This window comes from Triticum urartu, chromosome 3A, assembly GCF_056163025.1.
Source record: "Triticum urartu cultivar PI428250 chromosome 3A, HENAU_Tu73, whole genome shotgun sequence".
NCBI classification, from domain to species: Eukaryota; Viridiplantae; Streptophyta; class Magnoliopsida; order Poales; family Poaceae; genus Triticum; species Triticum urartu.
The window spans coordinates 389,797,069-389,811,124 of record NC_141875.1 but is presented as its reverse complement, the minus strand read 5'-3'; the positions used below and the strand labels follow the sequence as shown (position 1 = coordinate 389,811,124).

Here is a 14,056-nt window from a genome sequence, read left to right as displayed (position 1 = left end):
GCCCTGGAGACGGGGACGAGGCCGAGGACACGGGGCGCATCGGATCCGGCCGGCGGGAGCCCATCTCCGATGATGGTGGCGCCGGCTGGAGCTCCTGTTTGAGGCAAGGACAAAGAGAGAGAGAGCAATATAGTCAGAGAAGCAGAACGGAAAAGGAAAAGAAGAGAGAAGGCGAGGGAGACGGGCACGCGAGGAGGAGGCATCGGGCGCTCTGGCGACGCGGAGACGGGTGGATCCGGGCGGCGAGGAACTCGTTGGTGCTGCTCGATCGAGCAAAGCAGGCAGTAGCAGGTTCAAGCGGGCGAAGCAGAGACGAAGGCGGACTTGGCGCGGCGGCGGCAAGCGTGCAAGGCCTGGCAAGGGGCGAAGCTTGACGGATCCGGTCGCGGGACACCAGTTCCTGGCGGCCTCATGGCGAACTGGAGCTCGGGGGCCGTTGGCGACGGGAACCTGCGGAAGTTCTCTGTCTCAACGAGTCAGAGAGAGAGCGAGAAACATGGGAGGGAGAGATGGGGAAGAAAGGGAAAGGAAGGAGCGGCGCGAGCGTGGCTGGCCTGGATCTGGCAGCACACAGGGAGGTGCCTGTTGGCGCTGCTGCTCATCGCCGGCGGGGACGGCTGGCTCGATCCTCTCGGGGTTGAGGTGAGTGCCTCTATCGGAGGATGCGGAAGGCGAGGCTGGGGTGATGGGAGCCTCCTGGGCCTTCGGATCGGAGATCTGGCGGTCCAGAACGAGTGGAAGATGGCTGCGGTGGTTGGTGGAGTGGAACTAAGGGAGGTAGGGGATTGGGCAGGCGCGGATTTTGAGGGGAGAGTAGCGGGGTGGCGGCGCAGCTCGGGATTGGGGGGGTTGGATGGGACAGGATCCCTAGTTTCTAGGGTTGGACCTCGTGTATATAAATCAGGGGATTAGGTTAGGGGCTACCTAGTCCCTCCGATCGTAATCGGACGGTCAAGAAAAATATGTTAGGAAGTCCAAATAACAAAACGGAGACGTTTTGTAGATGTTTGGGGATGATCCGGACACAACGGTGGCGACAGTCCGGGTCGGGTCCGGGACAGCTTTTCGGATGCGCGCGCGAGGGGTCGGTTGGAACTCGTGGGCTGTGCAGAAGGGCTCGAGCTGAGAGAAGAGAAGAGAGAGAGGCCCGACGACTGTTTTCGGAGACCGAAAACGTCCAACGTTAGACCGACTATATTGCCGCTATAGTTTAACGGTTGGGCTATCAAACGGACTCCGAATGCGATGAAACTTGACAGGCGGTCTATCTACACTATAATAAGACCACACGCCAACTTTCAACCCAATCCAAGAACATTTTCCAGCCACTTATAAAATACTATTTTGAACATGCCGCGGGCGCGTGCAAGTGTGGTTGGGCTCAGAACGGACAACGGACGGAACGAGGAGACCGAGACGGATGCAAGTTTTGAAAACATGATGATGCAATGCATATGATGACATGATAAAAAGCAACACGCAAGAAAATGACATGGCAACGCCGGCGAATAACTGGAAAACACCTGGCGCAACGGTCTCGGGGCGTTACAATCTGAGAAATGCCACTGCAATTTCCAAACTTTGAAAAATGCCATTTCATGCCATTTCTAGTGGCATTTTTCGAAGTCTGGAGTGGCGTTTTTCAAAGTTTGCAAACTGCAGTGGCGTTTTTCAAAGTTTGCAAAAATTGCAGTGGCATTTTTCAAAGTTTGGAAATTGCAGTGGCATTTTTATGAATCGCCATAATTGGAGTGGCATTTATCTAATTTGTTTTGGAGACGGAAGCAGGGTGTCAACTGGGCTGTGTGGGACACTCTGGCCTGTCTAGACAGCCTTTTCTTTTATGTTTACCACAGACCAGCCCAGTAGTTTTTTTTTCTTTCTGAAAATGGCTAGCCCAGTTTTTTTGTGATTTGTCAAGTAAGTCACTTTATCAGGCCTGTTGGGCTGCAAATCTTTCAAGACGAGGAGACCTTCATTCGGCTGGCCGATAAAATGGCCTATCAGTAATGAGAAATGGGTTGTACATTTTTAAAACACATCAAACTGGCAATTATTTTCAAATATCTTTTTTTTCATTTCGAGATTTTAAATTGCATTGATTTTTATGCGTGGACAATTTATTGGATTTTATATTGATATATATTTATTTTTAAAATCAGTCTGAATGTGACTTGAAATTTCAGGATTAAAAACAGTTTAGACTGCACCGACATATGCAAAATTTCGTATAATTTTTTAACCATGGCCACAATATGGGCTGTAATGCTAACATAAAGAATATGAGCTCCAAAAAAACCCGTAAGAATTAGCAAATGGGCTGTAAATTATTTGAAATAATGGCAGATGGGCTGTATGCTGTTTTCCACAGATTTGAGGCTTTCCACAGATGGTCTTTATACTGTTGGATGTCCATCCAACGGCCGTCATGCTTCTTCAATCTCTGCTCTTCCTGCTCCAGCCGCTCAAACAAACGCCGGCGGGACTGCCTGCTCCCTCCTCCCCGCGGCCGGCTGTGCTGCCGCGCAGGCCTCACCGCCCCACTGTACTCCCATCACTGGCCTAGCCATCCCTCTACTCACCCACACCTGTTGTTATTCTCTGGCGACGGCAGACGAACCAGTAAACCCTCGTACAGTCGTACTCCCCTCTGCGTGGGAAACAAAAACAACATCCGAGTCTTCCCTGCCTCTGTGTCGTTCCCTTCCTAGGCCTCGCCATCGTCCACCGCCCTGGTGCTCTCGGCGTGGCGTGGTCAGCGTGGTCAACGACCAACATGCATCTGAAGTGGACTGTATGTGGAGAGGCTGACAGCTGGGTCCACGGCCGCACGCAAGGAAATGCCTCATTACACGCAAAATAATGATTTCCTCTACCTGACATCTGGGACCCACTGAAACGGCCTCTGTATTTCGCGAAAAAAACGTTACCGCCGCTGACAGCTCAGACCCACTAGCTATATCTTCGCACGCAAGGAAGTGCCTCCTTATTACGCACAAAAAAATGAATACTCCCCCTGCTAGCTGGGACCCAGTATAGTGGGCCTACTAAGTTGACGGGGACGAAGGGCTTTGTCAAATTAGTCAATATGCACGATTCTAGCTCGACTGACCGTACGATGTCCATCCAACGGCCGTAGTGCTTCTTCAACCTCTGGTCTTCTTTCTCCAGCCGCCCAAACCAGCCGGTCGTGCTGCCTGTGCTACCGCGGAGGCCTCACCACCCCCATACTACTCCCACCGCTGGCCAGGCCATCCCTCCACTCCACTCACCCACACCCCCTGTTATTCTGCGGCGATGGCAGCGCAGCCAAACCAGTGAACCCTCGTACTCCTCTCCACGTGGGCATCCACTGCCGCGTCTTCCCCGGCTCCGCGTCGTCCCCTTCCTAGGCCTCACCGTCGTCCACCGCCGTGGTGCTGTCGGCGCGCCGTGGTCAATGTGGTCAACGACCGAATTCCATCGAAAGAATACTGTACGTGGAGAGGCTGACAGCTGGGTCCACGGCAGCCGCAAGGAAGTGCCTCCTTATTACGCGGAAAATAATTATTCCTCCACCTGACAGTAGGGACCCACCGGACGGGCCACCAGTATTTTGAAAAAAAATCATTTCCCCCTGACTGCTAGGACCCACCGGACGGGCCACCGTATTTTGTGAAAAAAACGTTCCCCCCGCTGTCAGCTCGGACCCACCGGAAGTGCCTCCTTATTACGCACAAAAAAAATGAATACTCCCCCGGCTAGATGGGACTCACCTTGCTGGGAGGCTGACTTGTGGGCCTACTAAGTTGACGGGGACGGAGGGCTTTGTCAACTTAGTCAATATGCACGATTCTAGCTCCAGTGACCGTACAATGTCCATCCAACAGCCGTAGTGCTTCTTCAACCTCTGGTCTTCTTGCTCCAGCCGCCCAAACCAATGCCGGTTGTGCCTCGTGCTCCTGCCTCCCATGGCCGGCTGCGATGCGGCGGAGGCCTCACCGCCCCCTACTACTCCCACCGCTGGCCAGGCCATCCCTCTACTCACCCACACCCCCTATTATTCTGCGGCGACAGCAGCCTCACACCAAGCGAACCAGTGAACCCTCATACTCCTCTACGCGTGGGCATCCACTGCCGCGTCTTCCCCAGCTCCGCGTCGTCCCCTTCCTAGGCCTCACCATTGTCCATTGCCCTGGTGCTCTCGGGGCGGTGTGGGCAACGTGGTCAAGGAACGTCTTCCATCGGACGTGGACTATACAAGGAGAGGCTGACAGCTGGGTCCACGGCCGCAGCAAGGAAGTGCCTCCTTATTACGTGCAAAATAATTATTCCTCCACCTGACAGCGGGTACCCACCGGACGGGCCACCGTATTTCGCCCCTGACTGCTGGGACCCACCAGCTACATCTTCACAGGCAAGGAAGTGCCTGACAGTCGGGACCCACCTGGTCGAAGCGTACGTAGCGTTGTCATTCTGGTCGCGAACGTGTACATACATATATACTGGTGGATGTAGAGGCGCGCATGTGTCGTAGTAGAGGCGGCCAGGGTGCAAGAAAGAAAATACGGCCACGTATGTGTACATATGGGCGGGGTCTCGAACGCCTACTCACGCATATGTATGGCGAGGGCTCGTGTACATGGCTGGGTCGGAACGGAGAAACAGCGTTGTCGTCGTGTTCATGGGTCGGAACGAAATGCGTGGTCGTGTTCATCGGGAGGGCTTGGACGGAAGAGGCGATGGAAACGAGGCCTGGTGTACCGTACAATGGAGGAAACGGACCTCCTACGGTCGAAACGGGAGTCCTGTTGATCGGGAGGGGTGTGGCGTACCGCAAAACGGAGGAAACGGACCTCCTACGGTCGAAACGGGGGTCCTGTTGATCGGGAGGGGTGTGGCGTACCGCAAAACGGAGGAAACAAACCTCCTACGGTCGAAACGGGGGTCCTGTTGATCGGGAGGGGTGTGGCATACCGCAAAACGGAGGAAACGGACTTGTGTTGGAGCGCTACGGTCGAAACGGGGGTCCTGTTCATCGGGAGGGGTGTGGCGTACCGCAAAACGGGACTCCACGGGATACTGTTCATCTCCCCCGTCGACCCCCTCCAGCCTCCACGAGCTACTGTTCATCCAGCGTCGACCTCCTCCAGCCTCCACGGGCTCCTGTTCATCCAGCCTCCACCGCGCGCTACTCCACCGGCTACTGTTCAACCACCCCTCCACCATCTACTGTTCATCCAGCCCTCCACACCACAGGGTCCTGCTCAACCACCCCTCCACAGGCACCCCTCCACCATCTACTGTTCATCCTGCCCTCCACACCACGGGGTCCTGTTCATCCACCCCTCCACGGGCACCCCTCCACCGTCTACTGTTCATCCAGCCCTCCACCACACCATGGGGTCCTATTCATCCAGAGGCAACGCCACCGCTCACTATTCATCCACCCCCCCCCCCCCCGTAACGCTCACTGTTCATCCCATCGATCGGCTTCAGTTAGCAGCAGTAGCCAAGGAATCGCTCGATCGGGTTCAGTTAACAACCATCGATCGATCGCTCGGGTTCAGTAAAGTGTAGCCTGCAGTGCAATCGCTCGGGTTCAGTTAGAGCCCAACGCCTCACTCGGGTTCAGTTAGAGCCAACGCCTCGCACACGCGCGCATACGTGTACAAGAGAAACGCGCATCGCTCGGCCCCCGGCCTCCCACCGTAACCTGGAACTCCCCAAAATTTTCCTCCCCCTCGCTTCTACCACGGATTTTTCCGTCATGGACGGCCCAAAGAATGTCATGCGGCTGCGTCTCCGGCCCGCCCAGGATGAAAAGCCCATTTTCTGTCATGATTTTTTGTCATAGAAGTAGGATCCCACCACATCTATGATGATACCGGGTTTTGTCACAATTATTGTCATAGAAGTGTCATATGTATGACAGAAAAAAATTTCGTTCGGCCCAAAATGTCACGGATGTGTCTTTTTTTTGTAGTGACGACAAGGTGCTCTAGCTGCAAGTGCCACTGTCGGAGCCATGGCTCTTGCTGTTCGTGGAGGAGGACGGCCGCCTGTTTTTCTTGGTCGGCGGCGTGCTCGACATCGGCGCGCCTATCACCGTGTCAGTCATCTGCATCAGAGTGGGGGCGTCCCCACTGCCGCACTACATGGCCAAGCTGTGGGAAAACGGCCCGCCAGGGGAGCCCAAAGGTAGGACCGATGCCGTCAAGGTGGAAATGGAGGTGAAAAGCAGCAAGGATCCCGGCGACATCGCCATGCAGGAGCTGACCTTCTTCACAGTTCCGCCCAAGCTGCTGCCCGGGGCTAAGCTGGTGTCCCTCCACATTCAGATTGACAAGCTCACGTCCTAAATGATTCTACAGTGCCTTCTGTCTATCTTGTAATATGCTAATATAGGGGTTAGCTCGGTCTACTTTAGCTTAAGAGATGGTGGGTTTTGGTGGCGATGCAGCAATTACTTCGACATCACATCAATAGTTAAAGTAATTTCCAATAGTCGAACGGATATTTTGTGTTTATTGGATATAAAGATCCTTTGGGTAATAAGTAGTATAAGACTAGCCACAATGGGAGTAACTTCAGCAATAACATCGAGTCCAACTCAACAAATTTTCTTATGTGGCAATGAGTTAATGAGGAGAGAGGTAGTTTGAGTAACTTAGCTAGTTACTGTAACATCACATGTCCCAATGCAATATGAGTCCATAACCTAATAAATGAGGCTTTGCATGTTACCATACTTATGTTACTACCCACTATGAAAGGTAGTAACATAGTCTAAGGATATGTGTTTGTTACTAGTGTATGTTACTCTCCATTGTGGCTAGTCTAACGGCAACAACTTATATGCTTGTTTGTTCAGGAAGTGTTGCATACTTGTACGAGTTGACGCGACACATGAAAGTAGTACTATACTAATACTAGTAGTACTCCCTCCAATCCTAATTTCTCTACGCATAAGTCGAGGCGCAGATACCAAGGAGGTCCTGGTTGTGTCTATACTTGGACAACTCACCCGACTGCGCACCAGGCAGACGAAGCTCATGTCATGTTGGTGTCGTGTGCGGCCTGCACATTAACCAAAACCTCGCGCCTCCAGCTTAGACTCCGTGTTTTAAACTTCTCAATCTCAAGGCCAAGGAGCAATGTGAAAACCTATGATAGAGCCAATCGGATGGTTGAGAACACTACAATTCGTAGCTACATATGCATGTGTGAGACAGGATGAGTGCGTGTGTGCACCTCTTCTCTTCCTGTACAACATACTGAACTCAGAGTACAAGTGTAAGTGGGTGGCATCGACCTAGGGAGATAGAGATGGTGCGTGCGAGAAGTCCCGAGAGATAGGTCTAATGAGTCTGAAAAAAAGACTACTCTATAGATCGCCACGAGGCTATTCCTGTCTAACGCCCCAATAACTGTAAGATATGTATCCGACGGTGCCAGTTATTGCACGTACACAATAGTAGAAAAAGAACTACCATGGCATATGCTACACCACGGCCTAGAACACGTGCCCACGTTATGCCATCCGGGAATAGTGCCGCACTTCGAAACTAGAACCGTCAATAAATTTTGAGCTTGCGTCTCGTCACATTGCAAGCTACAAAAAAATTTCCACCACTCATCATCTACCTTGGTTGGTGAGATTTTTGAATCGAGCCCTATAAACCGGAAAGGAGGTACTACTACCAAGCTATATTTAATTGCAAACCTGTTCACACCGATCACAACCTAAACGGTTTCCCACTTAGGAGCGTATTATTACACGGTTATAAATACTACTATGACAAGATGACTGCACATTCCTCCTCAACTCCTCATCCACAAAAACAAACAAGTCATTCAGCATCCTTCCCTTGCGTCTGCCATGGCCAGCGTGAGTTCTGGGTCAAGAGATTACCACCAGGGAAAGGCGAGCATGGAAGCGTAAGCACGAGAGATGTCCCGCCTCGCCGCGAAAGAAGCTGACATGTCCCGCCATGCGGAAGTAGCAGCATAGAGGTCCTGCCGCGCTGCCGAAGAAGCACGGAGGTCCCGTCGCACCGTCGATGCAGCAGACTGGTCCGATCGCGCCACGGAAGCAGCAGAGATGTCCCGCCGCGCCACGAATGCAACAGAGATGTCCCGCGATACGTCTCCAACATATCTATAATTTTTTATTGTTCCATGCTATTATATTATCAACCTTGGATGTTTTATATGCATTTATATGCTATTTTATATGATTTTTGGGACTAACCTATTAACCTAGAGCCCAGTGCCAGTTTATGTTTTTCCTTACTTTTGAGTATCGCAGAAAAGGAAAACCAAACTGAGTCCAATTGACGTGAAATTTCACGGAGATCATTTTTGGACCAGGAGAAGCCCACAGAGTACTGGAGATGGGCCAGAAGAGTCCCGAGGCCACCACGAGGGTGGGGGCACGCCCTACCCCCTTGGGCGCGCCCCTACCTCATGGCCGCCTCGGAGACCCCTAACTTGTTCCCGACGGCAACACCTCTTATATATACCAAACTTCCAGAACATAACCTACATCGGGAGTTCCACCGCGCAAGCCTTTGTAGCCACCGAAAACCAATCTAGACCCTTTCCGGCACCCTGCCGGAGGGGGGATCCCTCTTCGATGGCCATCTTCATCATCCCGGTGCTCTCCATGATGAGGAGGGAGTAGTTCACCCTCGGGGCTGAGGGTATGTACCAGTAGCTATGTGTTTGATCTCTCTCTCATGTTCTTGATTTGGCACGATCTTGATGTATCGCGAGATTTGCTATTATAGTTGGATCTTTTGATGTTTCTCCCCCTCTATCTCCTTGTGATGAATTGAGTTTTCCCTTTGAAGTTACCTTATCGTATTGAGTCTTTAAGGATTTGAGAACACTTGATGTATGTCTTGCATGTGCTTATCTATGGTGACAATGGGATATTCACGTGATCCACTTGATGTATGTTTTGGTGATCAACTTGCGAGTTCCTGACCTCGCGAACTTATGCATAGGGGTTGGCACACATTTTCATCTTGACTCTCCGGTAGAAACTTTGGGGCACTCTTTGAAGTTCTTTGTGTTGGCTGAATAGATGAATCTGAGATTGTGTGATGCATATCATATAATCATACCCATGTATACTTGAGGTGACATTGGAGTATCTAGGTGACATTAGGGTTTTGGTTGATTTGTGTCTCAAGGTGTTATTCTAGTACGGACTCTAGGATAGATTGAACGGAAAGAATAGCTTCGTGTTATTTTACTACAGACTCTTGAATAGATCAATCAGAAAGGATAACTTTGAGGTGGTTTCGTACCCTACAATAATATCTTCGTTTGTTCTCCGCTATTAGTGACTTTGGAGTGACTCTTTGTTGCATGTTGAGGGATAGTTATATGACCCAATTATGTTATTATTGTTGAGAGAACTTGCACTAGTGAAAGTATGAACCCTAGGCCTTGTTTCGAAGCATTGCAATACCGTTTGTGCTCACTTTTATCATTAGTTACCTTGTTGTTTTTATATTTTCATATTACAAAAACTTATATCTACCATCCATATTGCACTTGTATCACCATCTCTTCGCCGAACTAGTGCACCTATACAATTTATCATTGTATTGGGTGTGTTGGGGACACAAGAGACTCCTTGCTATTTGGTTGCAGGGTTGTTTGAGAGAGACCATCTTCATCCTACGCCTCCCACGGATTGGTAAACCTTAGGTTATCCACTTGAGGGAAATTTGCTACTGTCCTACAAACCTCTGCACTTGGAGGCCCAACAACGTCCACAAGAAGAAGGTTGTGTAGTAGACATCAAGCTCTTTTCTGGCGCTGTTGCTGGGGAGGTTAGTGCTCGAAGGTATATCTTTAGATCTTGCAATCAAATCTTTTAGTTTCTTGTTTTATCACTAGTTTAGTTTATAAAATAAAATTAAAAAATGGAATTAAGGTTGCCTCATATGCTTCATCTTTTTAATGTCTTTCATGAAAATAATGATTCCGATGATTGTGCCAAAGTGTTAGAAGAAGAATGTATTAAAATGTTTGGCACTAAATCTTTGGATGATGAGCATGATTGGAATGTTGTCAGTATGAATTCTTTGAATACCCATGATGCTAATGATATGCTAAGCCACAAGCTTGGGGATGCTATGTTTGGTGAAGATGATATTTTTTGTCCCCCAAGTTTTGATGAGCAAATTTATTATGATGAGAGCATGCCCCCTATTTATGATGATTATTGTGATGACTTGTATTCTATAAAGAATAATGGTATCCTTGAAACTTGTCATCATGATTTTAACTTTCAATTGGATTATGCCTCACATGATAGTTATTTTGTTGAGTTTTCCCCCACTACTATTCATGAGAAGAATTTTGCTTATGTGGAGAGTAGTAAAATTTCTATGTTTTGCGTCATGAAAATAATACTTTATGTGATGGTTATATTGTTGAATTCATTCATTATGCTACTGAAAATTATTATGAGGGAGGAATATATGCTCGTAGGAATTGCAATAATATCAAGTTTCCTCTCTATGTGCTTAAAATCTTGAAGTTATGCTTGTTTTGCTTTCCTATGCAAGTTGATTCTTGTTCCCGCAAGTTGTTTTCTCACAAAATCCGTATGCATAGGAAGTGGGTTAGGCTTAAATATGCTAGTCATATTCTTCATGATGCTCTCTTTATGTTTCAATTCTTATCTTGTATGTGAGCATCATTGAAATCATCATGCCTATCTAGGGGCGTTAAACGATAGCGCTTGTTGGGAGGCAACCCAATTTTACTTTTGTTCTTTGCTTTTTGCTCCTGTTTAGTAATACATAATTCATCTATCCTCTGTTTAGATGTGGTTTTATGTTTTAATTAGTGTTTGTGCCAAGTAGAACCTTTGGGAAGACTTGGGTGAAGTCTTTGTGATCTTGCTGTAAAAAAACAGAAACTTTTGCGCTCACGAGATTAGCTGCCATTTTTACTAGAGAGTGCGGTTAGGTTGATTTTTTTTGCAGAGGATTAATATACAAATTCCTCAGGTCCACAATTTATTTCAGAATTTTTGGAGTTACAGAAGTATTCGAAACCTACAGATTACTACAGGATGTTCTGTTTTTGACAGATTCTATTTTCTATGTGTTGTTTGCTTATTTTGATGAATCTATGAGTAGTATCGGAGGGTATGAACCATAGACAAGTTGGAATACAGTAGATATTACACCAATATGAATTTAGAAATAGTTCACAACGGTACCTAAGTGGTGATTTATTTTCTTATACTAACAGAGCTTATGAGTTTTCTGTTAAGTTTTGTGTTGTGAAGTTTTCAAGTTTTGGGTAAAGATTCTATGGACAATGGAATAAGGAGCGGCAAGAGCATAAGCTTTGGGATGCCCAAGGAACCCCAAGGTAATATTCAAGGACAACCAAGATCCTAAGCTTGGGGATGCCCCGTATGGCATCCTCTCTTTCGTCTTCGTTCATCAGTAACTTTACTTGGAGCTATATTTTTATTCACCACATGATATGTGTTTTCCTTGGAGCGTAATTTTGTTTTATTTTGTTTTGATTGCTGTTTGAATAATATGCTAATATCTGAAATTCTTAAATGCTAGAGAGTCTTCACATAGTTGCATAATTATTCGACTACTCATTGATCTTCACTTATATCTTTTGGAGTAGTTTGTCATTTGCTCTAGTGCTTCACTTATATCTTTTTCGAGCACGGCGGTGGTTTCATTTTGAAGAAATAGATGAACTCTAATGCTTCACTTATAGTATTTTGAGAGTCTTTAGAACAACATGGTAGTTTTCTTTGGTTATGAAACTAGTCCTAATATGATAGGCATCCAAGATGGGTATAATAAAAACTTTCATATAAAGTGCGTTGAATACTATGAGAAGTTTGATACTTGATGATTGTTTTGAGATATTGAGATGTTAATATTAGAGTCATGCTAGTTGATTAGTTGTGAATTTTAGAGATACTTGTGTCAAAGTTTGTGATTCCCGTAGCATGCATGTATGGTGAACCGTTATGTGATGAAGTCGGAGCATGATTTATTTATTGATTGTCTTCCTTATGAGTGGCGGTCGGGGACAAGAGATGGTCCTTTCCTACCAATCTATCCCCTAGGAGCATGCATGTAGTACTTTGTTTCGATAACTAATAGATTTTTGCAATAAGTATGTGAGTTCTTTATGACTAATGTTGAGTCCATGGATTATACGCACTCTCACCCTTCCACCATTGCTAGCCTCTCTAATACCGCACACCTTTCACCAGTACCATAATCCCACCATTTACCTTCCTAAAAACAGCCACCATACCTACCTATTATGGCATTTCCATAGCCATTCCGAGATATATTGCCATGCAACTTTCCACCGTTCCATTTATTATGACACGCTTCATCATTGTCATATTGCTTTGCATGATCATGTAGTTGACATCATATTTGTGGCAAAGCCACCATTCATAATTCTTTCATACATGTCACTCATGAGTCATTGCACATCCCGGTACACCGCCGAAGGCATTCATATAGAGTCATATCTTGTTCTAAGCATCGAGTTGTAATTTTTTGAGTTGTAAGTAAATAAAAGTGTGATGATCATCATTATTGGAGCATTGTCCCAAGTGAGGAAAGGATGATGGAGGCTATGATTCCCCCACAAGTCGGGATGAGACTCCGGATAAAAAATAAAAAAAAGAGAAAAAGGCCATAAAAAGAGAAGGCCCAAAAAACAAAACAAAAACAAAAGGAGAGAAAAGGAGAGAAGGGACAATGTTACTATCCTTTTGCCACACTTGTGCTTCAAAGTAGCACCATGATCTTCATGATAGAGAGTCTCCTATGTTGTCACTTTCATATACTAGTGGGAATCTTTCATTATAGAACTTGGGTTGTATATTCCAATGATGGGCTTCCTCAAAATGCCTTGGGTCTTCGTGAGCAAGCGAGTTGGATGCACACCCACTTAGTTTCTTTTTGAGCTTTCGTACACTTATAGCTCTAGTGCATCTGTTGCATGGCAATCCCTACTCACTCACATTGATATCTATTGATGGGCATCTCCATAGCCCGTTGATACGTCTAGTTGATGTGACACTATCTTCTCCTTTTTGTCTTCTCCACAACCACCATTCTATTCCACCTATAGTGCTATGTCCATGGCTCACGCTCATGTATTGCATGAAGATTGAAAAAGTTCGAGAACATCAAAAGTATGAAAGAATTGCTTGGCTTGTCATCGGGGTTGTGCATGATTTAAATATTTTGTGTGATGAAGATAGAGCATAACCAGACTATATGATTTTGTAGGGATAGCTTTCTTTGGCCATGTTATTTTGAGAAGACATGATTACTTTGTTAGTATGCTTGAAGTATTATTATTTTTATGTCAATATTAAACTTTTGTCTTGAATCTTATGGATCTGAATATTCATGCCACAATAAAGAGAATTACATTGAAAAATGTGTTAGGTAGCATTCCATATCAAAAATTCTGTTTTATCATTTACCTACTTGAGGACGAGCAGGAATTAAGCTTGGGGATGCTTGATACGTCTCCAACGTATCTACAATTTTTGATTGTTCCATGCTATTATATTATCAACCTTGGATGTTTTATATGCTATTTTATATGATTTTTGGAACTAACCTAGAGCCCAGTGCCAGTTTTTGTTTTTTTCCTTGTTTTGAGTATCACAGAAAAGGAAAACCAAGCGGAGTCCAATTGACCTGAAATTGCACGGAGATCGTTTTTGGACCAGAAGAAGCCCATGGAGCACCTGAGATGGGCCAAAAGAGTCCCGAGGCCACCACGAGGGTGGGGGCGCGCCCTACCCCCTAGGCGCGCCCCCTACCTCGTGGCCGCCTCGGAGACCCCCTGACTTGCTCCCGACTCCAATACCTCTTATATATACCCAAACTTCCAGAACATAATCTAGATTGGGAGTTCCGCCGCTGCAAGCCTCTGTAGCCACCGAAAACCAATCTAGACCTGTTCCGGCACCCTGCTGGAGGGGGGAATCCCTCTTCGGTGGCCATCTTCATCATCCCGGTGCTCTCCATGA

At 47.0% G+C, this 14,056-nt stretch overlaps 1 protein-coding gene across 1 annotated transcript in view; it reads left to right on the top strand.

Annotated features, from left to right (window-relative positions):
- LOC147979798 (uncharacterized) overlaps positions 1-6,341 on the top strand; it is a 45,282-nt gene extending 38,941 nt beyond the window's left edge. Inside the window, exon 5 of the mRNA XM_087515349.1 lies at positions 6,110-6,341. Coding sequence (XP_087371475.1) covers positions 6,110-6,341 — 232 coding nt within the window. The remainder of the gene's footprint in view (positions 1-6,109) is intronic.
- The last annotated feature ends 7,715 nt before the right edge of the window (positions 6,342-14,056 follow it).